This window comes from Aulostomus chinensis, chromosome 4 (genome assembly GCF_037954235.1).
Source record: "Aulostomus chinensis isolate RoL2024-O1b breed Wild chromosome 4, RoL_Achi_v1.0, whole genome shotgun sequence".
In the NCBI taxonomy this organism is placed as follows: domain Eukaryota; kingdom Metazoa; phylum Chordata; class Actinopteri; order Syngnathiformes; family Aulostomidae; genus Aulostomus; species Aulostomus chinensis.
In genome coordinates, this window is record NC_141323.1 from 17,427,371 (window position 1) to 17,454,040 (window position 26,670).

General features: G+C 41.9%; 1 protein-coding gene across 1 annotated transcript in view; it reads right to left on the reverse strand.

The window, feature by feature from the left end:
* Positions 1–1,014: 1,014 nt before the first annotated feature.
* Positions 1,015–26,670, reverse strand: part of LOC147262885 (uncharacterized) — a 37,615-nt gene continuing 11,959 nt past the window's right edge. Inside the window, exons 3-9 of the mRNA XM_086202160.1 lie at positions 22,327–22,853; positions 22,065–22,223; positions 13,108–13,245; positions 12,121–12,263; positions 6,884–7,054; positions 6,675–6,783; positions 1,015–6,075 (exon numbers count right to left, since the gene is read on the reverse strand). Of these exons, the coding sequence (XP_086058286.1) occupies positions 4,162–6,075; positions 6,675–6,783; positions 6,884–7,054; positions 12,121–12,263; positions 13,108–13,245; positions 22,065–22,223; positions 22,327–22,853 (3,161 nt within the window). The 3' untranslated portion in view covers positions 1,015–4,161. The remainder of the gene's footprint in view (positions 6,076–6,674; positions 6,784–6,883; positions 7,055–12,120; positions 12,264–13,107; positions 13,246–22,064; positions 22,224–22,326; positions 22,854–26,670) is intronic.

The following is a 26,670-nucleotide window of genomic DNA, read 5'->3' on the forward strand; positions in this document are numbered from 1 at the left end:
GCGGACCCCCCCACAGACCAACGTCAGCAAAAGACAGAAAAGAAACAGGGTGACCTAAAAGAGGACGGGTGCAGAGGCGGGGCTTGCTGTGCTGGATGTGTAGTTTTACACTCTGAAAATAAGGATTGTACTAAAAGCCTTTGTAGATGACTGTATAAATCGATTCCAGCCTGCACTAAAAGTAGAAAATCTGATGCTAGTCAGAGAGAGAGAGAGACCGAGCAAGTGTCTTCAACTGATTTTCCCATGCTTGAGGACCACACACTCCCCTCTTCTGTTTATTTGGCATAAACTGAGAAACACGTGTCAAAATTACCAGGGTTTGTATAACTAAAATGAATCACAACCTAACTAAAACATGTCTTAAAAGTAAATTAAGATGAACCGGAAGGTTTGTTTTTCTCAGTCGATCTTGATTTAACAAAATAAACTTTAAACATGCAGGAATTTATCAAGCGAATTTCCTTCCCCCCCCCCCCCTTTGCTTTATTTACTTTTCAAAACCTGTAAAATTGCCATTTTCAAGGTTGCTCAGAACTCTACGAACCCTGAAATTTGTGCTGCGGAATTTCACATTTTCTTCTTCCCTAAACTATTAAACGTTCTCTGACTATTTGTAGTGCACACACAGTCTTGTTTGTGCCTTTTTTTTTTTTTCCTGGTATAATGAGGTTTTTCTGGGTAATCCCTTTCTTTGTCTCCGCTCAAACTTCCTGCTTCTCTCTAAAAGGTCAGTCGAGCACCTCTGGCATTCATGCTGCGTGTGCACAAGAGGGAGCGCATGAAAAAGAGAGGGGGAGAAAAATATATAAAGGGCTGCATTGAGTTGTATTTGACCTGACATACACCACCCTGGAATTATGTGGCGACTGCATTGTGATGTGTATGTGTTGTCTGCTCAGATCTGCTAAAAAGTGCTGAGTGCACTGCAGTGAGAGCGCGGCTTACGCAACAACATATCTGTAGCTTCTTAGCGGAAAAACAATCAGAAAAGATCATTTTCTGACCCAAACGTGTTCGTATAGTGAACCTTTTATTAGTTAGGCTCATATTTAAAGTACAAACCACTCTACAAGTTGTTGTTGTTGTTTGTTTTTTTTCTTCCTCTTTACAAAACTTCTTATGTACACTACAGTGCTGACAGTTAAAAATCACAGAAACAAAATAGAAAAAAAAAACACAAACCAAACCTCCATTTAAATAAGTTGCGAAAACAAAGCTAGTCCCTGAAGACTTCTTTTCTTGTTTGTTTTCAACCATCATTTTTGTCACATTTGTACAAAAAAATATAAGTTCCTGTCAGTTTTTCTATTAGTTGTTGTTTTTTTTTTGTTTTTTTGTTTTTTTTTTTGGAAACCCAAAAGCATAAAAAGAGTTGCAGAGTGCCTTGTAACTGGCATCAAGTGCTTAATCATCACCTCCGTCTCTCCAGAGCCATACAGTGAAGAGTTCTGTCAGCGAAGTCCTCAGGGGGAGAACGGCAGAGCTGAAGCTTTCGTTTTTCCAAGATTCTCCGGGAGAGTGGTGAGACAAATCGTGAAAAAAAAAAAAAGGAGGGGACGGGGGAGAGAGGAAAAAAGAAAAAACCCAGCCCTGCTTCTAGGAAGGCATCCCACTGAGCCGCACGGCTGGTCCCGTGCCAACTGACACCGCAAATATTTGGAGGTCTCAGCAGCTTTAGAGACCAATTTAAGGCTTCGTAGTAATTTTCCAGTGAAAAGTCAAAAAAATTGGGACCCGGTGAATATGACAGGCGAAGTGGGGAGGAAGCGCTTCTCTGTATGGCTCTGGACCTTTTAGTAGTTCACAGTTGAGGACAGGCACTGGGGAAATGTTGTGGGCTACATTAGCAAAGTGGGCTGATATTGATTAAGAAAAATCAAGACGTTAAAGAATCATAAAACAATAAAGTTGGGATGATGTACTTCTCATAGTTGCTGCTAAATCGGAATTTTTGATTTTTCTGGGCTTTTATTTTTGCTCGTTTTTTTAAACACGGAAGTTCTGGTAAAAAGATTTTTTTTTTTCTAAGTATGATGCTTTGCACCTTACAGCATCGGGTAAAGACCTTCTTAAGTAGATGAATAATGCTTTGAGACTGTCAACAGACGACTGGATGTACCAAAGTAGTCATCGTGGAAGAACCTGATGTTGCCCTGTTGTACAGAAACATAATCTGAGCTTCATAGTGTCTTCAATAATATTTCCAGACAACTCAACTTGTCACAAAGTGCTGCGACGAGTGAGGAAGTCTCAATCTGACACATCTGTAGGATACTGCTCTTCTTCTTCCGTGTATCCGGCTGCTTGATGCTAACCGTGAGCTCTTATTTTAGCTGCAGTGGTACTTCAGTAGCTAACGTTTTACTTCTGTTAAGTGATCGTGAACTTTGCACCGCGTGGTAAAATAAGTGGATTAACAAGTAAATACAATTTAGGATTTCTTTTTTTTTTTTTAATTCACGTGTCCTGAAATTTTATTTTCCTGAGACTATGAAGGCTGACCAGATCGGATTCTTACTGGGTTGACAGTTCTTAATTTCCACAACGAGGAAACCTTTTAATGGAGGACACAGCGAAATTCTCGAGACCTCTGTCTTGGGTCATGATGTACCAGGTTATTTGTGGTTTATTATTTGATTCGACATCGTTTCATTGTTTAATGGAGCTGGTTTAACAACTAAACTGGTTTTCCTTTTGGTTAGTAATACTGGAAACAGATTAGAAAACAGCTAACTTATATTTAGACATCCTCAGTGGATCAATAGAACATTACTGGCTTCTTTTTTTTGTTTCAGTAGCTTTGAAATGTTAATAAATACATTGATATTTGCCGTCACAATATACATATATGGGAGATGCAGATTTATATTCAGCAGATTATTGCAGAGCGATGTTGCTCAAAATACAATATTAGGGAAAACATCTCCAATATAATGTACTGATTAAGGAGTACCAGTGCAATACATTGGAGGAAATGTAGTATTACTTCATCAATACAACACTGCACTGTAAAATATCACGGTTTCACCCATCAATGTTTCAAAAACAGTCTTGGGCACAAACTAGAAAATAAATCCACCAAACCGGAAGCATTAGCTGCAAGTTTCACAAAAAGGCCACACATCTGACCTTTCAGAATAAATATCTGATCTGCAGAAAATAACCTATTTTTGGGAGCACACTTGAACCTCAGTCCTGATCAATTTCCTTTCTGAAAAGAACACGCCAATTTTTTTGGCAAGTATTTGCCATCCTACCTAGAGTCCGACAAGGAGATAGATAACCTTCCCTCCTCTACGATCGCACGAGGGAGCTGAGACCACCAGAGACCATCCATTCATCCATTTTCTGTACCACTTTCCGTTAAGGGTCGGGAGGCTGGAACCTCCCAGCTGACAGTGGCCGAGAGGCGGGGTTCACCCTGGACGGGTCACCAGTCCGTCGCAGGACCATCAGGAGCAATTAAGGGCTCAGTATCTTGCTCAAGGACACTTTGACATGGTCACCGGGGGAAGTGAGGATCGAACTAGCGACCCTTTGGTTGCCAGACGCCTGCTCTACCTCCAAGCCATGCTGACCCCCACCAGAGACCAGCTAACTGCTAATCAACTTAGTGAAATGAGTAGTAGTGGGTGGTACATTTTAGTATACCTCAATTGTCAAATGAGCTTTGCCAACTTTAATATAACCGAAGTTGTGAAACAATATGAAACAATTTGAAATGAGGAGACAAAGGCAAACTAAAATCAGACACATAGTTGGAACTACTTTCCTAACTTGGTGTGGTGATTTGATGTACGTGAAGCACCTCAAAACTTTAGCTAGCATGGTTTCTTTCCTCTTATGTGGATCTAGGGAGGATGGGAAAACAAGCCAATCTGCCAATAAGATGGCGTGTTGCTTTACTATCAAAACAGATGCACCAGTACGTGACTAACAGCCTGTGAATGCAGTCAAATCCTCAGAACTTTTGAACCCGAGCAAAACCCAAGCATCAACTTCAGTCCAACCTAAAACTGCTTTCAGTAATTATGATACTGTGACCTCACTGATGCGCTCATTAATTCCTCCTTTTTACATTGTTTTACAACAACACAACCAAAATAAAACCGCACAAGTATAGTCATTGAGAAACAGTATCATTATGTACAAAAACTACTATAAAATCTGCTTCTGCTCCTCTTCATGCTTTGGAGGAGGGGAGAGGACGGAGGGGGACGGCTGGGGAGGAAGAGGTGGAGGAAGTGGGGGCGGGGGTGGGGGAGGAGGAGAAAGTGAGGAAGGAGGAGGAGGAGGGTGAGGGAAAGAGTGAGATGGAGGGAGCTGCACCTGCGCTGGCATGGAGGTGTGGTACTGCGGGTGTAGGGGGAAAGAGCCCGGTGGGTGAGGGAGGAACGTCTGAGAGGGGAGGAAGGGGTGAGAGGGGAAGTGGGGACGCTGAGGCGGGAAGAAGGTTTTGGTGTGTGGGTTGAAGTGGTGGGGGTGAGGAGGGAGGGCCTGGGAGCTGGCGAGGGGAGTGTTCAGTTGAGAAGGGGTGGTATGAGGGGCGATGAGGGGGGGCTGGGTCATTTGGGGGTAGTAAGGCTGAGACTGTGTGATGTCTGGTTGGTGGGGGGGGTGTAGGTGAAGCTGGCTCATGTGGACTGGGTGGGGCGGTGGTGGTTTTTGACTGAGAAACGAGGTCAGAGGTTGGTGTGAGTTGGGGTGGGAGAGTGGATTTGGAAGGGGCATCGGAGGTCTGTGGGGGAGGTGGGAGTGTGGCAGGAGGGGGGAGAAGGAGGGAGGAAGCATTTGCGGGAGGTGAGGAGGGGGAGGTGGGAGGTGCTGGGGTGTGTATTGCTGCATGTAAAGTCCTTGCCTCCCTGCATCCTGTGGCGGGAGTTTCTGCGTATCCATAGACGTCCTGCAGTTGGAGTCGGCACCGTGAGTCCATTTCTCCGTGAACGTGTGTGTCCGTGTGTCACCTTGTGTGCTCAAAGGTGTGTGTGCCTGTACAGGCAGTGTGCCTTTGTCATGGGACCCACGTGACGCTCGAACCTCTGCCTGCGTCCGTGTCTCTGACGGGACGTCAGGCTTCAGGTGAAGAGAGTCTTTGTCCTTCAGTCGGTCTGACTGAGAAAAGGGAGGTGGAGGGGAAGACACAGAGGAAGGAGGGAGACCGGTGGGAGGAGGTGAGGAGTGAGAGTCCACTGCAGGTTTGGGACTTGTCAGGGATGATGAAGAGGAGGTTGATGATGAGGAAAGTGAGGATACAGCAGTAGAAGAGGAGGAAGACAGATTGGGAGAAGCGAGGGAGTTGCGCGCAGGAATTGCTGCTGAAGGTGACGGAGAGGAGGAAGACTTAGAGGGAGACGGAGAAACGGGGGACTTAGGAGTGGACAAAGAGGAAGTGGAAGACGTTGTTTTGCTGCCTGAACGATGATGATGATGGTGATGGTGGTGATGATGGTGTTTTGATGATGCTTTGGGTTTTGCATCCTGATGAGGAGGATGAAGAGAAGCCGGGGGGGACAAAGGGAGGGGTGAGGGTGAGGGTGATTTCTTCTTGCAGAGGGGAGCTGCAGGATGTTCTGCCTTCACCTTCGTCTGAGGTGAACTCTGATGTTTGGGTCTCCGCTCCTTCTCCTCCTCCTTTTTGCTTGCACAGCTCACAGCCAAGTCTGCAGAGAGGTCAGGCTGAGGAAGTTGCGATCGAGGAAGATGATGATCTTCCTCCTTCATTTGGACAGCTGGCAATGTCCTGTCCTCTGCTACATCCATCTCCTCCTTTATCCTCTCCTCCGCTCCTTTTTCAACCTTCTTGTCTTCCTCCTCGTCTAACTCTACAGTTTCCTTCACCTCAACCTGCTTCTCCTCCTCTTCCTCCTTCACTTCCTCTTCTCTCTCTCCTTGGTGATACTGCTTTAAGCGAACGTGCCATGCCAGGCTGCAGACGGCCGACACCGTCTTGAACTGGTGGACCACATTGCGGGGAATAAAGTAGATGTCATCGTGACACAGGCGGATGCGGGCGTAGCGGATACCTTCTCGACGCAGCTGGTTCAATTTGGCATCATCCACCCACTGCACGCACTGCGATTAGAGAGGAGTAAGATTAGAGAGGGCGTGAAAGAGCACGCTTCAAAATGATACAGGTGTTCGTTGAAAATGAACAATAACTGTTTACATGACAATAAACTCACTTTTAAAACATAAATATCTGATAAAACATTGTTTTAGATTTGGGTGAAGTTGATAGTATTGTTTTTGTGATTTTTTTTCTAACTCCAATAAGGAGTTTGGGAAAATGTCATGCCAGCTGCTTATCTGAGCTGGGTTAACGCAAAAAAAAAAAAAGACAAAGAAATCAATAGCAAAAATGTTGGCTGTATATGGCATCAGATTAACAATTTAATTTTTTTTAAATCGACTTCTTATTACAACATTTACAAATTTATTCTACTTTATGCATGCCTGCAGTTCAGCTTTGCTCCACCAAGAGGCAGCATCCAACATCAGTCTGCAACAACTGTACAGCTTCTTCAGTGTAGGATTCAGTAAATAATGCCTGATAATTCTGTCTCACCAGGAACATTACAAACAGTGTGTGTTGTGTGTGTGTGTGTGTGTGTGTGTGTGTGTGTGTGTGTGTGTGTGTGTGTGTGTGTGTGTGTGTGTATGAGATGTAACACCTGGGACAAAGGTGGTTCATAGAGGTCCAACTGCAGCCTCTGAACTACATATGGGAAATCAGCAGCATGGAAACACACAACATCTTTGGTTACACGAGGCGGCTCTGAGCTGGAAACAAGGGATGTGGAGACAGAGAGTGATTACATGATACTTGTCAGTGGATAATCACGTATGTGCGCTGAGGATCATGTGTTGAATTGCTGCCTACCCTTCTCCGAAGCAAACAGCCTTCAGTACGCCAACAGCTGCCGTGGTGCGGCGTTCAAAGCCCTGGCCGATGTGATCAGCGTGGGCTCGAGTTCTGTCCTCAAACAGCATCTCCCTGGGCTCACTGGTCCTGGGTAGCGACTGGAGTAGGTTCTTCACCTCATTGGTGGAGCTATGAGAGGACACATGATTACTCCTTCAGAGTGAAAAACAACAGGGGGAAGAAAAACCAGTTGAAAGTGAAGCTTTCTCCTCTATCTCTGCTCTCCTGCAGTCTGAATAAAGAAGATAATTACTAATGGTGAGTTTATGTCTTGCTTTCCTGTCTGCTTTGACAAAATAAAAGCATCCATCAGGCTTTATCTGCTGGCATTGTTATCTTGGATGAGTGGTCCATTGATGTGATCCAGATGCCTGTGAATGTGCGACATGAGGAGCAGAGAGGATGTTAGGAGAGGATGAAAACATCCATTAGGGTCGACATTGTGAAACCTCCTCGTATGGTATTCAGGGAACATTTTCATTTGCACTGTAGCACAACATGGACCCATATTTACTGACAGCAGATATCACAATTATGGTGACAACTAACAATTATCTTCACAATTAAGACTATTGTTTTATTAGGCCTTGTTCAAAAGATTAAACCTGGTAAATGTCTGTCTCATTTTTGCTTTGTTTTTGTTTAGCTTCAATAGGCACAAATGAATGTATCAGTTATCAAAATGGTGTAAGATTGTGCGCAATGTGGTTGCAGTTATTTGGATTTGTATGTCTTTTATTACCATTTTTTTCAATAATTCATTTAACTTGGGTAATTACGTGAAAATACACAAGGGTAGAAAGGACGTGTTGACTGCTGTTTGATTGTGTTCCATATTGCACCGGAATGTCCAACATACCTGTAGACCCCTGGAGGAATAGTCAGCATAACCATGGTGACGACTAATGGGGATCCCAAATAAACAATCAAAGAAAATCTTTCGAGTCCCAGTGGATGTTTGAGCCACATTTTTTAAAAGTTGCTCAAAGCTAACCTGAGGTACCACATTCATATAAGATGGCAGTGAACTTGCCCTTTGACCCCTACAATCTTTTCTGTTCAACCTTTCGTAACATTAAAATGAACTGGACCGACAGAATGACGACCCAACAACATCATGCCTCTGGCTCATGGCTGTTGCAGACTCGGAGGTATAAAACAGTATAAACTATAGCTTAGCTGTTAACCATTTATAAACTAATCAGTTCCAATGTAATTATGATTTTACTTCAGCTAAATATTTTCTTCATGGTAAAAAGTGAGATAAGACAATGTACTGGGAAAAAAACAAATGGAGCATGCATCAAAAAACATGTTGCATTTTAAATAGGGAAAAGTAAAAAAAAATTGAATACCCTAACCCACACTTGGCTTTCATCATACAATAGAAGCACTGCAGTCAGCTCACTGCTGGATGAGTGAGTCACACTGGAACTGCAGTCAGAATATAAACACACTCACAGAGCGGTTCCTTCGAGAGCACACATAAACAGACAGAACAGCAGCAAGACTACCCCTGCTGAACACTGACTTGTGCATTCATTCATTCAGAGATAAGAGGAACGAATCAGGAGCCCGTGCAAGAGGAAGAAAGCAGCAGAGGAAAGCAGAACTGAGTAGAGGGGAGATGTAAACACACACATACACACACAGCTCAGAGTATCTGAGGTGGCTGCAGGCTGACAGTAATGAGTGTAACACCAGGGAAACTGGGAACAGTGAAAAGGGATTGCAAAGGGCGGATTGCTGAACGTGCACATCTAGTGTGATATTTGAGATCTATCCATTTGTGCTGCATGTAGGCAAATGTGTCAGCATCACAGATCCTCAAGACTGATCCCAGTGCATTTATTAGATAAGGAAGTGGGTGGTGTAGAGGGAAAAACTGTAGAAGGAGTGTGAAGAGAAGGAGGTGAAAGGAAAGAAGAGATCTTCTCTGATGTCGATCCAAAAGCTACACGACACTTTAGAGGATCCACATCTAATTTACATTTAACTCATTCAGCTAACGATTGTTTTCGTCATTGATTAGTCTGCCAAATACGTGACTGATTCATTGATACAAAATTTTTGTTTATACTGCCTGAAAGTAGTGCCAACACGCCAATCACCATTTCCAAAAGCCCAAAGATGTTTCCAAATATCTTATCAATAATTAATCCTAATACAAATATCAAAGATAAGCAGCTTGATAGTCAACATCTCATAGGGCTTGCTCAGCAATACCAACCATTCAACACTGTGCAGGCCAGAAATTCCTGTCTAAAACAAATAAACCCTAAATACAGTGACCTCCAAATCACAAATCGAAAGGGATTCATTGACTGAAGGCAGGTGCAGGTTATGGGGGTCAACAGTGAGTTACTGCAGAGTTTAAGTTCTGGGAGTGATGTAACTTTACACTCCTATCAAACCAAGGCCTTATTTGAAAATCTAACCGACTAGGGAGTATATTATGAAGAACAACAAAGCAATCAGAGAATGCGCCCAAATCTCGGCTGCAGGCAGCCATGACTGGCCCTCGCAACTCTGCACACGTCGTAGTGTGTAACCGTTCTGTACACACAAATGTGTGTAAAACAGAGCAAATATCATTTTACATGTCCACTTGGTCGTGTTAGAGATCACATACTTACTATAGATAATGTTGCTGTACATCACATTATTTGTTATGATGTAAATTCTGCTCGTAGATGTCGTTTTCCTTCCTTCTACTCCCCTCCACCAAGTTTAATTAAAATCAGAGATAAAGCTTTTGCATAAACATGTTGACAAATGCCACCAAAAATAGGTCCTCCTTGGCAAAGGTAACTGCTTCCTGGTTTCAAAAAGCCTGAAATGACGAATCTATTGAAACTGCCAGAGGCCGTTCTACATCACTCAACAAAACACTGATACTAACCAAGCTGCTGTTAGACATCTTAATGAAAGCCAGCAGGCTCTCGATCACCACGGCAGCTGCTGTCATTCATCATTTGCATCAGAACCTAACAGCAGCAACAGCAGGTTCTGCATCAAGCTCCTTTTCCATGTGCAACCGGTGTGGGAAAAGATAACTGCTGTTACTATGCAATTACTGTAAATCCCTGGAAGCATGGCGCTCTTTCACTGGAGCTGAAATGTTTTGGTGTATTTTCATCGGCTGACCACTGTAATCATGCTGACGTGTCAGACTGAGAGTCTCACTGCTGTCAGAAATGCAGAACAGCTTGACCTTTTCACTGAAGCCACCAAGGAAAGAAGCAGCAGTGGGAAGAGCTCGTCCCCGGACACAGGCAGCATTTCTTCCTTCAATGCCAAACTGCAGAGAAGGTCCGGATGCACAAAACATGAAGTGCTTATCTTTTTCCTTTTTTTTCCCTCTCCCCATACATCTCTATTTACTTTCTCTTTAGACAAACACATACACAAACAAAAACACTTGCTCTAATTTAACCGACTGAACATATGTGCTTTCTTAAAACACACGTCCTTGTCAAGTAGTGCATGCCAAGTGGATGAGGACTGAGGACATCTCGTGAGAGGAATACACTCTTTTCATAACAACCGCACAGGAAAACGGAATAAACAACAGGACTGGGACCATACAATATGCAATATATCACAAAATCTTGTGATGGGATATTGTTGCACTGTCATTAATTTTTGTGACAAATATTAACATAATACAAATAGATCTCCTGTTGCCATGTTACTCTGCACTGTGTTCAACATTGATTCATCTGAGTTGTCAAATATTAAGACACGAAAATGTCAAAGCTGTGAATAAATAATTCCTGTTTCTGGGGATAGGTTTCTGTGGTCACAGATATCGTGTTAAACGATACATTGTTAATCACAGAATCTTTGGAACATGGTACTATGGTGTTCCAAGTATTGTCATACTTTCATATCACTAATTAATCTGTGGTTCCAGTTTGTTTTTTAACTCAACTGCGACTGAATGATGTTGAACAGGCGTCATAGCGTTATGACAGAGGCAGGTTACAAATTATTATGTTCACCCCAGTTTGACGTTGATGCCATTCATAGCAGGAGCCATTAAAGACAAGGTCATTTGACCCGGGATTGAACCCTTTTCCTCCACAGGAAAAAGCAGGATAATAGCAAGTTATTTTGGCCAGTGGACAATAGGCAACAGAGGAGACGACAGAGCAGACATTTAGGCAGAAGTGGTTGAGGCGGTGGAAAGAAAATGAGCAACATTGGTAGCAGAGGGAAGCGATGAGGAGAAATGTGAGAATGATGAAAGTAGTAAAACTTGGTTTTGTAAATTTCACATAGTGATTTATTATCACATGACTGGATGAGCCAGAAACCTGGCAGGGACTATTTAACCATGTCTCTAACTCCCTCCCTCCATTAGACATCTCTATGAAAACACATTCAGTCAGTCCGGGCTGTCACACAAGTGTTTCTGACATGCTGCACACACACAAAACACTGATGCACTCTCCTGTTGACAGCCACTCAAACACTGTCTAGATGCAGCACACCAACCACAGGAATATGTGCATAAAATGTACGACATATTACATGTATTAAAAACAAAAAAAACAAAACAGCAAGAATACTTGAAAATATAAAATAATGACTATTAAATCCCAGAGAACCAGATGAGTCACAGATGGAATGTGTGCGGTGTGTGTTGTGGTGTGATTAGCTGGCTACTATGTGAAGTAACGTCTGATGTCAACTCTATTAACATAAAGATGATCTCATCTAAGTGGTGAGCCACACACCGCTAACATCACACACAAGCAAGCACACACACACACACACACACACACACACACACACACACACACACACACACACAAACAAACGTGCACACCCTCCTCTCTCTCTTTCATAGTTTTCCTCCATGTTTGTGTGTGTGTGTGTGAGACAGTGTGACAGATAGAAACAGAGAGGGTGTAATTGCCTCATCTGGCACAGAGCGGCTACAACAAAGCTTCATACTGCTACCACAGCTGCTGCTGCTGTGTGTTTTATACTGTTAAAAGACAGTTTTCATGGGCTACACGGACAAGACAAAGGCATGCTGGCTAAATAAAATATGAACACACCAAAGTATAAGACACTGAGACTTGTTGCTAGTTTAAACAGCATTAATAGAAAAGCCAATTCTGTCTCTGTCTTATTGCAGGGCTAAAGAAAATATTGTCGTATTTGTAATGTGCTGCTGGACTCACCGTCTTCTTTTAAAAGGGGACTTTGGTATATCAGCTACAGGGATCATCTGCTCTCCTGGTCTGACCCACAATATGGGACCGTCGTCGCTCTCTGTGGGATTCATCAGACTCAGACTGGAGAACGTTCCCCATGGAAGAGTTCGCTATAGCCAGACAGACAGGGAGACAAAGAGGGGAAAAAGAGAAGTTGACACATTATAATCTAAGCAGTGCATCAGTCAATTTCTCAAGGTTGTTCTCAAATTCATCCCAATACTTTTTTCCCCCCACTCCAGTGATGCCCAAAGAAATAAGACCTAACACTCTCCAAGACGTTTGAGATATTGCCGAATCAGAGCCAAAGACCCCGACAGATTGGAGAAGCCAGTGGATGTGCGTCTTTTGACATTTGGCACATCACACCACCCCTCCACACAACCTGCAGAAGATTTAAGTGCAGACAGGGACCAGCAAACAGAAGAAAAGTGTTTCAGGAGCAAACAGTGTTTGAACATTCCACTGATGCAAGTCATCTTGTAAATTGTCCACCTTTGCAAACGTATACTGCCTGCAAAAGATTCTAGAGCACAAATGAGTTTTAATTTTTACTAGTATTTGAAAATGAAAAATTCTCTGTCCATAGAAGAAGTTAGTATTGTTTTGTTTAGTATTTCTTAAAAAAATTATCTGACAGGCAGTGTAGTGTTTATTTTTCCCCCAGAAAAAAAGGACCTCTGCTGGTGGTGGATCAAGGAAGGACATGTTGCGACTGACATGACCTAATCAGTCTGAATGTCTGCATAGCAGTTTCTGCCCATCCAGACTGACCTGATTCTGGAGTTGTCAAAATAATCCAGGGTTTTAAACATGAGAGGAGTGTGGACTCAAGGTATAAACATAGTAAAATCTCTGTGTTCTAATACAAGAACATATTAGTGTAGCTTAGCACTACAGAAATGCCTTCGCATTTGCAATATCATCTCGTCCTCAACACTATTTGTGACTCACCTTCAGGAAGGGAGACTCCTCCAGCATACTAAGGAATTCTGGGAAATAATTCCCAACCTCCTCATCCACTGCTCCAACCAAGCTGATCTGTCTCATTGCTCCTGCTCGGTAGGTACCATGACTGTAGGTTTTCTTCACCTGCAGCATGAGAAAATATTACACAAAGATAACGGGATGTTATTGGTACACCAGCACACAGCGATGGGGTGGATTATATTGTCGGTCAACAGGTGTTTCAGATCCTAAAAATAGTTTTGTTCATTGAATTGAAAAGGAGCAGGTGGAAGAAACTCTTTGCATTACATCTCCACTGTTCAGCAGACAAAACACATTTTTTAATGTCTACTAAGAATCTCGAAAACAGGCATTAAAACATTATAAAACTGACAAAATTTCATTTCAGTTCATCCAACAAAATGTAATCATATTCATGTCCAAATAAATCCAGAGAACCACATCATGTATCGTTTTGTGATTGTGTAAAATGTATGGTTCGCTAACCATTTAACAAATGCGCAAATTTACCAAAAAGAAAGATTAAATGTTCAGACATGCCAAATTTATGTGCCAAAATACAAAAGGTGATCTGGCCTGACGTGTCTGACTAAGATGCATTTTAAATAATTTGTTTTCATATCAAAACTATTTCATGATAAATTTGATTTCGTCTTTTTAAAATGTCATATATAAATAGATCTGTCATATATGCCCCATCATAGCCTGATCAATAAACATAAAACGCATACATGAAGAAGAGGATACTGCAAAAGTACATCAGCGCACTCCTGTGTGTGTGTGTGTGTGTGTGTGTGTGTGTGTGTGTGTGTGTGTGTGTGTGTGTGTGTGTAGGTGTTGATGCGACTTAGGCTGTTTGCTGCTCTTCATTTGGCCGACAGAGTGCTAGTTGTGTTTGTGTGTCCTGGCCCTGAACTACATGATTGTGTGTGTAGCTGTCGATCTTTCTTTGTGAGGACCCCACTGACTTCTGAAACCACTGAAGCAAGATCATTTTTAGAAAGTGTGAACTGGGAGATGTTCAAAAGGCTTTATTTAGAGTTATAACTGGATTTATTTGTTTTTTGTGGTTTTGGATAAGGGACTTCAATGGTTACTTTAAAGGAAGAGGCAGCAGATAGGGTGGCCGTCTAGAAACCAAAGGGTCGCCGGTTCGATCCTCACTTCCCCAGGTGACCATTTCAAAGTATCCTTGAGCAAGTTACTGAGTCCCTAATTGCCCCTGAGGGCCCTGCAATGCCCCTTTAACCCTTAACGGATAAGCAGTGTAGAAAATGGATGGATGGATGGGTTTGTTTAAGGGGAAAATTACGGCTGTGAATGATTGCAATTTATTTCAGTATTATCCTCAAAAAGATAGCTATACAACCATGTGTGCAGTACATGCAGCATGTGGCCAGTATGCTGTACTCTTGGTTGTTTTGTGTGTGTGTGTGTGTGTGTGTGTGTGTGTGCGCGCGTGCGCGCCGGCCAGATCCTTGGCTGCACGCCTCCAGTGAGTCACCACTTGACAAAAAGACATGGAGATAAAGGGAGAGAGGGGGGGGGGGGAGAGACAGAGGGACCAGAGGGAGTGGAGAGCAAGGACACAGAGGAGAGAAAGAGTTAGAGGAAGAGAGGGAACAAGAGGGAGAGAACTGGTGGGAAAAAGAAGTGGAAAAGTTTAAGAGGGCAAACAGCCATGGAGAGGAACCAAAGGCATGGGAGACAGACAGACAACAGAATTAACTCAAAGGGGATTAAAAAGAGAAAGATGGTGAGCGGGTGAACATGAGAATGATGGAGCTTTCGTATGTCAAATCAAGAGTAAGGATGGATGCAAGAACTGAAACAGATAAGGAGGACAGAAAAGAAGTTACGAATAAGTCAAAGGCTTAAAGAGACAGGAAGAAGGGAGGAAAAGCAACCACAGGGGGATATAAAGTCAGGTTAGGGAGGATGATAGGAAGGAACTAATTCAGATCTAAACTATGAACAGGAGAAAGACTGAAGGGATAAATGCCTGGTGGCTCTCAGGTGTGTTCTTGAGACGCTAAGATGCAAACAAAGAGGCTCAGTAGCCAGTAGCGCGCGTCTTCCATTAATTCCCCCAGGAACATTTCATTGCGGTAAACAAGGAAATGTTCTTGGTCTGGGCACACGGTAACTTTACAAGCTGCATAATTAGAGACTGGCCATAAAACTGAATTAAGAGGACCAACTAAAGTTAAATGTTCTTTAAAGGAACTGCATTAAACTACAACAAAGTTGATAAAACTCATCACCACATACAACTTGGTCTATAGGTCCTTTTTTTTCAAAAATCAGTGACAAATGAAAAATATTCATACTTATTTGCATGTAGAATGTTCCCTGATTATTGACAAAATTGTATTTTTTTAATCAGTATTTTGACTCTATGGAATATAAAAACTGTCCAAACAACTCATTGCATCTTGTTTAGTCGGACTAGCCACCAAAAATCCAAAGATTTTGATGAAATGATATGAAAATGATATATATAGTGCGATATTTTCTCACGTCAGCCAAACAGTTAACATATGGCATTTTTCACAAATGTCTCAACTGATAGCTAACTGATTATCAGTACTGATGAGATTTAATTTTCTGATTATGTTGTATAATTTATTAATCAAGGAATTATTTTTGCACCAGATGACAGGGCATAGGGGTTGGGGCTTAGACATTTGGCTCTGTATGTGTGTGTGTGTGTGTGTGTGTGTGTGTGTGTAGAATTGAGGAACATTAACACATCAACACTCTCCCCACACACTAACCATATTGGTTTTCTATTTAAAAAAACAGCAAACAGAAGGAAACAGGAAAGGTGACAGACTTCCTGTACTGTTCAAGATGCCCCATTCCTTACTTGCCTGTGTACGTGTCTGCAAACACACTCAGTCGAGTCAACATTTTATTCATGTCTCTGTTGCACAATTTATTTTTTAAAAAGTCCAATAATTTCCTCTGTAAATCCTACGTTGTTACATAAATTTACTGAGCATCATTTAGTATTCCTTGTCCACAGATATTTTACCATGACCATCATCTCTTCCCTGTTGTCTCTTACTTCTAAGACTGGCAGATCATCCAAATCTCTCTCAGATTAACTGAATTTCCTTCATCTCCTGCTCTGCCTCATTCCCTCTTAATGCTCACGTCCCTGTTGGGAAGTCTATTAAATCAAGATTCCTCCCCGTCTTTGTATCCCTGGTTCACCACGATAACCACAAGACAATTCTGTAACATTTCCTTCCTCCTTTCCTTCATTTTCTTGAGTTGATTTCATGTCATGACATCATCTAATTACTCAATCTGACCTCTTCCCCTCCACTGAGTGTCTGTCTGATTTCTCCATGTCTCTGTGTCTAAATCATTATGCTCTGTCAGTCTCTATGCTGCTAAGTCTATTAGTCAGTTACTCTGCTAGCGTTGCGACAAAGCTTGTAGCTGCTGACTGGTTTTACACACACACACACACACACACACACACACACACACACACACACACACACACACACACCTTACTTACATAATCTCTTCCTCTGCTTACCAACAAAGAGAGACACTTGAGTGTGCAAATGCACTCTGAAGAAAATCAATGTGATTGTTGCGTGCCACCTGTATTGATCCTTGATAAATACGCTTCAGTGAGGTTTTACAGCAGCACTGCCAGATGAAACTCTGATCTTATCAGGTTAGTGTAAATACATGCGTGCAGGGGATGGATTTCTATGGTTGTAGAGACTCTCAAACCAGCCAGATATTGTCTCAGTCCAGTGTTACCAGGTTGTTTTAGCAGCAAGCATTGAAAATATATTGAAATTTCATGCTGCAATCTCATTTGGCAAAAATCAACACACGTTCAGGTTGATGGGGATGACAGAGAGAGAGTTAAGGGTTACATAAAGTTGTCATCCTTGCTCTCCTCAGCACTGTTCTCTCTTTTATCCTTTCTTTCTATTTTAGTGTCAGTAAATTCTCGATATAGTAGGTTACACTTGCATATTTCTCCCTTTCTACACCCCCCCAAAAAATAAGCATGTGATCATGTTTTTATAGTAGTCCTTTAGCCAACTGTCAGGAGGCTACATTTATTCTGAGTCTGAATGAATCCAAGTTAATGGCTGTAGATCTTCTGTGTTTTCCTAATAAAGAAATGTACAATGATAGATCACATAGAACGGTAAAAGCAGTTCAATGTTCTCCATAAAAGTCAGCGTGCTAATTAACATGTGGAGTATTATTGTGACTATTCTTACACAGCCATGAAAGACAGCACAAGCACAATATGAGCACACAGATTAATCCAATTCTAAAGAGCCCCAGTCTGTTCTTTAGCTTTTAATTAACCACCTCTAGTTGTAACTACATTATTATACTCAGTGACTAAATAGGAAAGACCAAATTACCTCAAGAGTCCAAGCACATCACGTATTGACTGTTGGGGCTGTGCTTGCCCCGAGGAAACAGAGTTCTGTAATCTTCTATAATCCTTAACACCACTGAAAGCACCTCCAGTGAGGTAGTGAACACAACACACTGACGCACAGCCTGAACAACAACACAGCGACTCAGATGCCCTCAATAAAAATGTGATCAGTATAGACAAATACTGAGATGTGGGTGATCCTATCTCATATTCCAGGAGCTGCAGCTGAAATGTAATACTGAGGTGGAATCAAGAGGAGATCTCCATCAAATGTCTTGTTTTTTTCCACTCAATTTTACACAACTGCACACGCAGACACACACGCACACACACACACACACACCACAAAAGCAGCCGACTGGAACAGAGAGCGAAACATATCTTGAGCAGAGGGATGAAAGAGAGACTGACAAACAGAGGGAGGAAAAAACAGACACATATAGAGGACAGCTAAAGAAGGTAAGAAGAGAGGACAAAAGTACAAGAAAATTAAGATTTTAATCTGTGTGTGTGTGTGTGTGTGTGTGTGTGTGTGTGCGTGCGGGCGCGTGTATGTACACCTGAGCCCGTGTGTATTTATCAATCTGTGCACAGACTGTATGTCTAGTTCCCAAGGTCACTGCTGAGAGCTGGAGGGACGGAGAAAAATTAACAAGACTAGTGGACAATGACGTTATCCCTGCAAGGAACACTGGTCTTAAAGGGACAGCTCGGTGGACATGTTTGTAGAAAAATAAATAGACAAAGAATGTTGAATATGTTTGATTCACTCAATCATCATCTAGATGTAACAGATTAGTGCAGGGATCAGGATCTGTTTATTGAGCAGACCAGGCTGGTGTGAAAGACACACACAGAAAACATGAATATTTCATAACAGGAAAAACAACAGCCAGAAGGAGAGCAACAGTGAGCATAAACTGCTCTACCCCCTGTAGCACCACACATGCACAGACGCACAGTGTGTGGTTGTTGGTGTTCTTTGCCTCCCTGAAAAAGTATCTCAATACAAAGCCACTCAGGAGGTTTGAGGTAACAAAAAGCTTTTCATTGGTGAACTAAAGACATGGGACAACTCTAAATGAGGAGCTCGAGCTGTGTAACTGTGTCCAGAGGAGACAATGACAATTGACACTACATGTAAACATTCACACATTTCTTGTTTTTCCAGTTGGCCTAAAAGGCTGTGTAGTATTGTCAACACTGATCCACGGGCCACTCTACTTTGGTTTAAAACGTAACACCTTTTTGTGGCATCTCTCCTCGCTTTATATCAACCTCTTTTTTTGCTGTATTTCTTACCACTGTTGCTCTCAACCACGCTCTGTACATATTTGCTCTCATTCTGCTTCTCTCTTACTTCCTCTCCTGCTTTCATTTAACTTCAATCATTGCTAATGTTGTCATTTCATCTTCCACATCAGTATGAGGCTGTTTCATGTTGGACAGACGGAGGCAGAATCTTCAACCAGCTGGATAAAACCACAACAATAAGTCAGAGTTGTCCTCTTCACATCCACCAAAACCTCAGTGGGGTAAAATCAATTAAATACAAGCAGTGCTAAATCAAAGCTCTCTTGAATTTTATGTGCAACATTTAAACTGACTACTCATCTACCTCAGGCGACAAATAAAAATCAAGCAAGCTTTGATTTTAGTGTGTGGCTGCTCCTTTCATCGCCATGAATTTGCAATATTACAACTTCTTCATCCACACAAAGCAGTCATCAAGTCTTTTCCTTCCATCAATTCTTCCTCATCCCCTCATCTCCTCCCTCCACTTGGATCATAATCCACCTTGCTCATCATCCATCAGGGATGTACTGATATGGATACCTTGGCTTGAGGTATTGGCACATGGATGCAAACAAACACATATTTGCATGAACAGTCAACACAGGCACAAACATGCTCAGCTCTCCTAAAATATTCACTCACTTTGCTACAGTATGTTAATGAGTATAAACATACCCAGCATGGCAATTTATTTCCATAAATGCTTCTGTAATGCAGTGTATTTGTGCCTTATGGAGGTACAAGGGATTCAGTCTTTATTATGCTCATTACATCTGGCTGTGGTTTTCACTCATATGCAAAGTTTTAATCCAGAAGTCAGGAGAAGCCATTCACAAGCTGACACGTTTCTGTTAAAAGCTTGTATCATAAAAGAGAAATCACACGCCAGTTAATATCACTCGTGTAAATCCTTGTGAAATGTTCCTGGATTTTGTAAAGAACACAAAAAAATGCAGCAGGCCCAGAGCTGCAGAACCCTACTCCACTCAGTAACTGTGACGGTGAAACACACTAGATGTCACCGAAACATGACACATTTCAAACAGAAAGACAGGTGTACAAGTACTCCAACCTCTGTATGTGAAACTGACACAGTGTCATCAAACTGGAACTCTTAGAGGGCCTCTGCCCCTTCTTGTGTGTGTGACAAAGACTGAAAAAAACAAATGTTGTGTTGACTTTATCATTGCAGCTTTCTTGAAAACTGGTTTCTAGAGCCCCTTTCACACTGCACCAAAAACATGGATAAACACGGGTGTTTGGGCACTCTGAAAGGGTCGCCTCGGCATTTCAACCAGCGTCCACTGACCCTCCAAGCGACCCGGGTGTTTACCATGTGTGAGAAAAAGGCAACCCGCGTTGTCTCAGGTTTCCCACGATATGACCCCTTGATGTAGATCTACCTTCCTGTCGCATTCTGATTTTGTCACTGTGCCGCCTGTCAGGCTGTCATTGTGGAAGCTCCAGAAATAAATAAATAAATAAATAAAAATTGGGCTGTGCAGCACTGCGAGAGCTGCTCACTCATCTCTCAATATAGTTATGGAATCTGCAATAAGATCAGTCTTCCTGTTGATGTCCCCAAGCCTCTATTTCACTCCTTATTTTCAAACAATTTACATGTGTAAGATCTTACGTGAATTAATGTATGTCATTCTTGGGAACTCCCACCAATCAGGGAACCCTAACGTGAACTGCGCAAGCGCAACCGTGTTTATAAACAACTTTTATAGCAATCTTGTATATCTTTTTAATCGATCGTGGCAGCGCACTGGCAAGATTGTGAAGTCCGCGAGCTGTTCGCCATCTGAGGTGAAGAGGAGATCCGGCAGCAGATTTCTGGAACCGTACGGGACACAGTGATTTTTTGGAACATAATGGCATTTTGCTTCACTGCATTAGGGCTGGGACATTTTCCAATGTGCGCCGAGTTTGTATGCTTTGCAAAAGAGAAAAATTGCAATTTACGCAACAACAATGATAACATTCGACTCAATGACATCCATACCGTTGTTTGTTTACCTCGCAGTGTTCCGGTGGCTCATTTATGTGTAATGGTAAGGCAAGGCAATTTAATGTGTATAGCCTGTTTTTACAAACAGTTTGTCTCAAAAGGCTTAATATGGCATCATAACAACATCCTCTGCCCTTAGACCCTCACATCGACTGAGGAAAACCTCCATAAAAAACCCTTTTAACGGGGAAAAATCTGAGAAACCTCAGTGCGAGCAACAGAGGAGGGATCCCTTACCCAGGACGGACAGACATGCAATAGATGTTGTTACAATCAAGAAAACGGTTTTATCACAGAATGTGGGAAACATGGAAATGATAATAACAGCTGAAGAAGATGACATCAGCGCAACGCTGTATGAGAGAGAAAAACACAGGCACGCAGCCCTCGCAGCAGGAGCTCAGACCCGCGTCTGCTGGAAGCTTGAATGCGCCCTAATCCTGAGCAAACGCGGGCACAAAAACCCACATACACACGCGTGTTTCAGTGTGAAAATGGTATAGGTCACCTTTTCAGAAACATACTGGACAAGCTAGCAAATAGCGTGCCTGTCAAATAGCTTACTTAGTTTCAAATATTATCAAAGGAAAAAGGACAACTCATTAAACTGAGATTAATTTTGTTTCCTCATCTGTTAAGGGATGTTTTTGCCATTGTCTCGCCTACAATGACGATTCCCCTCTTGAACCCCCAGCACTCAGAAAGTTTACATGCAAATGATGAATGTGCACGTCACAGTAATTGGATTCCCAAGAGTATTATCTATTATGTTAGTCTGACTTTGAACAGTACGATTTAAGTCAGACAAATAAGTTTACATATAAGTCCAGTTTGAACTGAACTCTCTAAGACAAAAATTAGACTCTCTAAAATCATATACACATATTGTGCAGGTTTTTTAACGAGTCCTTAGTTAAAAAAATAACATTGTAAATAAAAAAAAACATATTTTAAGTACATAAATGATATGTAGAGCACAAAAAGAGGCTTTTACTGTTGAGGAGTCCTTAAAAACACTTCATGTTTGAATGCTCACAATCTGTACTGTGTTTACGACTCCATAAATTGAATTACCTAAATCATGAAAACGTGTAAATTTGTGATATGTCAGCTTATCCTATCCAAATCTCACCCACCCACATACAGTATTCTCCATCTAATTGAAGTTCCCTGGCATGTGAGTGAGTGAGTGTAACTAACCTGAGAGTAGAAATTAGCCATTGTGGTGGTTTCTATGTCCTTCTTTGCCAGTATTTCCATTTTGACTGGAGCTGATGGGAACTTGGTTGAGAAATAATCCAAAAAGTCAGGCAAGTAGCTTGCTTCTCCATGGACAATGCCCATGACATAATGGGCTGCCTGAAAAGGTCAGAACATAAAAGAAGTCTCAAAATCCAGCAAATGTTAGGATTACATTAGGACTATTTCCAGCAAAGTTAGCAACGTATGTTAGCTGCTGTACCTGGGATGAGTCTTCACTGAATGCCAAAGAAACAAACTCCTCTGCAAATCTCTGCCTCTGGCCCATGGAGAGTGAGGACAGCTGGGATGTGTAGGCATGAGCCACTAGCGCCCCTCCATTTGGCTGGTTCTCGATGTGGATGTATGGTGCAAACTCCAGGCCCGCCATTCCGGGGTAGACAAATTGTGGCTGGTGTTTGGTTGGGGAAGGTTGTGGGGTCTTCACAGAGAATGAAGCAGAATTGTGCTGAGAAGAGTCAAGGGAGGCGCATGAAGGGGAGGAGGGGCTGAGATGTGCAGTTTTGTTGTTAGGTGGAGGGTAAACAGGTAGCGGTGATTTAAATGGAGACAAGGATGATGGAGAGGGAGAAGAGGGGAGAAGCAGGCCAGCACAAATGGTTTGGCACGAGCAGTCGTTCATCTTCACTCGTTTGTGTTTCTCCCCCTCTTTGTGTTTCTTCTTCTTTTTCTTCTTTACTTTTTTGATTTGCAGCTCTTCTGAGTTGATCTTGGCTTTCTCTGTTTCATCTGGATAATGTGACAGAGAGAAAGAGAAAGATGATGAAAAGCCATCCAGGCAGTTACATCTCAATGGGGACTCATACAGGACAAGGTATTCTTAATAGGAATGTGATTCGTTAGGGGACACATAACTCAAAAAATTTAAATATATTCAAAACTGCTATCTAATATTATGATGGATGCCGGCAAAAAAAAAAAAAGACTTCAGTCCCCCTCATCGTGTCCCTGCTTTAAGAAGACACTCCTCACTTTACAGTGAATGAGGTCCTTGGAATGACAACAGCTCAGAAAAAGTGCTTCATACAACACAATAGAGGGAAACAATGGAGGAAATATGCAAAGGAGGTGCAGATGATGTTACAGAGTCTGACAAAACAATACACCGTCAGCTAGAGAAGACGTGCACTGAAACACTATTTCTATCCTACTTCCAGCCCAATTGTTGTATCATTGATTTTTTTTTTTTAAACAAAAAAACAAAACTGTAGCATTCTGGGTTTTTTTTTTCTTAAATCAAATAAATCAGTCACTGATAAAACCAAACTATTTTAAGTAGTTGTAAACAGATGAGTCATAGTTTTTCCCAGATGGTGTGCATCTCCTCAGGTGAATACATAAAATAAGCAGAAAAGTCCTGAAATGGAATCCCAAGAGCAAAGCAGATATGACTAAGCCAGCCAACAAGCTTCTGAGTGGCAAATCTGAGTAGAGATAATACTGTACATGGTTGTCCGTCTACGCCAGAGGCAGGACAAAGGGAAATATGCTAATTTATGCACAGCGCGACTATGTATTTGTGGGTTAGTGTGTGTGTAACAGCTCTGTTCACATCGATTTGGGTGTGCAAACAAGTGGACATGTGCTGTGTAATATATGTGCAGGTATACGGGTATATACACTGTATATGTGTGTGTGCAGTGCACACATGAATTCCTTTGATAAATGTGCTGCTGCATCAGCACAATTCAAGCATCAGATTTCATCTTGCTCAGTCTAGTTTGTACCCTACACACGTTTGATGTCACACAAGTCCCGAATGAGTAAAAGAGAGAGAGTATTGCAATGTGTGTGTGTGTGTGTGTGTGAGTGAGAGAGAGAGAGAGAGAGAGACAGAGACAGAGACAGAGAGAACAATAAAGGGAGAGAGGGTATTTGCACCCAAGCTGCTAATCCAAAAGCTCTTTAACCCACAAATCACCCCTCCCCCAGTTCTATTTCCACACATACACACTTACATCTCTAAACCTCTATCTCAATCAGTATGCATTAAAATCATATTGACAAAATATGCAATATTGTGCCGACTGCAAACAACACAATGTGTGTCTTGTTTGCTCAGAAATCAAAGTTAATTGGAACTTATTTTGGATTAAAATAACAATATTCTACATGTCCAATAAATAGACTACAGAAAAGAGCTGGATGTAGCAAACCATGTCATCGACAATCATGGACCTCAAGTGGTTCTTTTGTCTGGCAGCATCTTGTTTTGTTGGAGCCAGAAGTAATCATATGTGGACATGAGGGTGGAGTCAGGGGAAAGCAACCACCACTTTGATGGAGATGTTTTGCAAGTACTATCAATCTGTCATGTTTTGACCACCTTTTGGTAACAGACATTTCCCCCTTGTCATCAGTTCGCACAACGAAACCCTGGTCAAATTTTTCCTCCTTCTGCAGCTGACTACAGTCTAGACATTCTGCTTCCTGTTTACACCAGGAGGCCCATTCCCAGTATATGTGAATGGTCAAGAGTAATGCGGGTTTCAGATGCATCACTATGGACATGAATTCATTCTGATGGCCGCACAAATTCTTGCGTGAATGGAAATCATTTTTGTTTTGAAACTCTGGTTTTAAATAAAAAAGATCAAAGAACAAATTAAAGTCGGATCAAAGTGAGAAACCTGAGATCAAAATTGAAATCCTGAGGAGATTTTAAAGTTTTTGGCTTCCTCTGCTCTTCTTCTGCATGATTCATAAAATCTTGCTTAGAATAAGACTGAGCAAGAAAGAACAGAATTCACTGCAGGTTTCAAATTGGAATCAAAACCAATTATCATATCTATGGATCTCAGACTCGGTCTTCAATTTCTTGTAGAAATTGATCAATACAGCAGCTTGGTGATATCGTCAAAGATTAGCCTACAACTTGAATTTCACCACTAACACACAACAACACAACTATAGCTGCTGATGAGTAACAAGAAATTGCAAAAGAGAGATGTTTAAGATATGATAGATTTTAAAGATTGTAGCAACTAGTTTTTCTACAAGAAAGCAAGGACATCTCTAACTATCAATATTGAGAAATATAGTGCGTTTTATTTAAATATCAACTAAATTTATTTCAATAACGTTTGGTCAATATGTATTTTTAATCACCTTTTTTGAATATCCAAATGAAATGGGCCTCTCATAAATGTTTATGTTGTACATTCAACAAATTTGGTCCGATGAATGTTTTTATAAGCATTTTGGAATCTCTCATAAACAGTTATTGGTGTCAGCTGTTAAACTCCAGTATCGTTAATGCTCTCATGTGTCTAATGTAGGAAATTATATCACAGGAAAGTACACCGCAATATCTTTGCCAACCCTTACCTGCAAGTTTTTGCTTGACTCTCTAAATCACCACCTGTTCACTTAGCGTAAGCTGTTCCTAAATAACATGTCAGTGGAAGACTCGGCCTGATTATTCATTTCGGTCTCAGATTAGCAAACCCATTTGGATCGCTCACACAAGAAGTGATATTCAGCTAGACAACCACAATCCGTTTCAGGTCAGATAGATTCCCACACACAAACAAACAGTGTCACACACAACCAAATAGCCTCAGTGGTAGTAAATCAGCCTTTCTGTCAGAATGGCCGTTTGTTGCTTATCGATTTCCTATAGATGTTTCCCCTGGCTGCTTCTCTCTCTCTCCCTCTCTTGCTCTCGCCCTCTCTCTCTCGCTCTCCTGCCCTTTTTCAATTGTTAACTCCCTCACTGATGAAATGTCTAATTTCCCCTCCCTGACTCTGTCACTCCCAACATTTGCAAATTTAGCACACTGATTAAATGCCTCTCTGAAAAACTACTCTGTGCTGGGGAGAGCCTCCTCTTCGTTCCACTCAGATATAATATCCCACCGTGTATTCCTGTGTGTCTCTATTATAGTAAACACATATGATAAAACACCAGGCTTCCTCAGAGGATAGGTTCAGCATTAACTCACTCCTCCAAATGCTACACTCATACTGAGAAGATGAACCAACATTGCAAGGGCATCTGTCCATTGCACACAAAGTCAGAACACTGAAACTGTGCGCCAAATTGTTCATCTGTAATTTTCATCTGGCTAAAGTGTGTGGCCAAAGCTTCACTTGTCCTTGAAATATCCATCATGCCCTGCCAACACCCAAACATAGTCAGTCTGACTAAAGCCATCAAAACAATCAGAATAATATTGGCATCTGTGTGTGGATAGACGGTGACAAATTAAAGGAAAATAGTGAATTAATGAGTGGAGACATACATTGGATGCAGATGCATTACAGTCACCAGATCTCAACCATTGTTCCCGCTAATTTTTCATGTGTCTGGGCATACACACCAGCTCCCTGAGCACACTGAGGATCAATGTGAGCAACATCAGTTGTGCAAGCTGAGGCCACACCTGTTCACCACCTGGGAGCATAGCAAGGTACACAGCTTATAAAATGAATCAAATAACAGTAGCAATTTCTATTAGTTCACTTATATTTTCGGGGGTTTACAACTCAACCGCTGAGCTACCGTCGCCGTCTCTTATCTCTGCTGCACTGTTGTTAGCTAGCT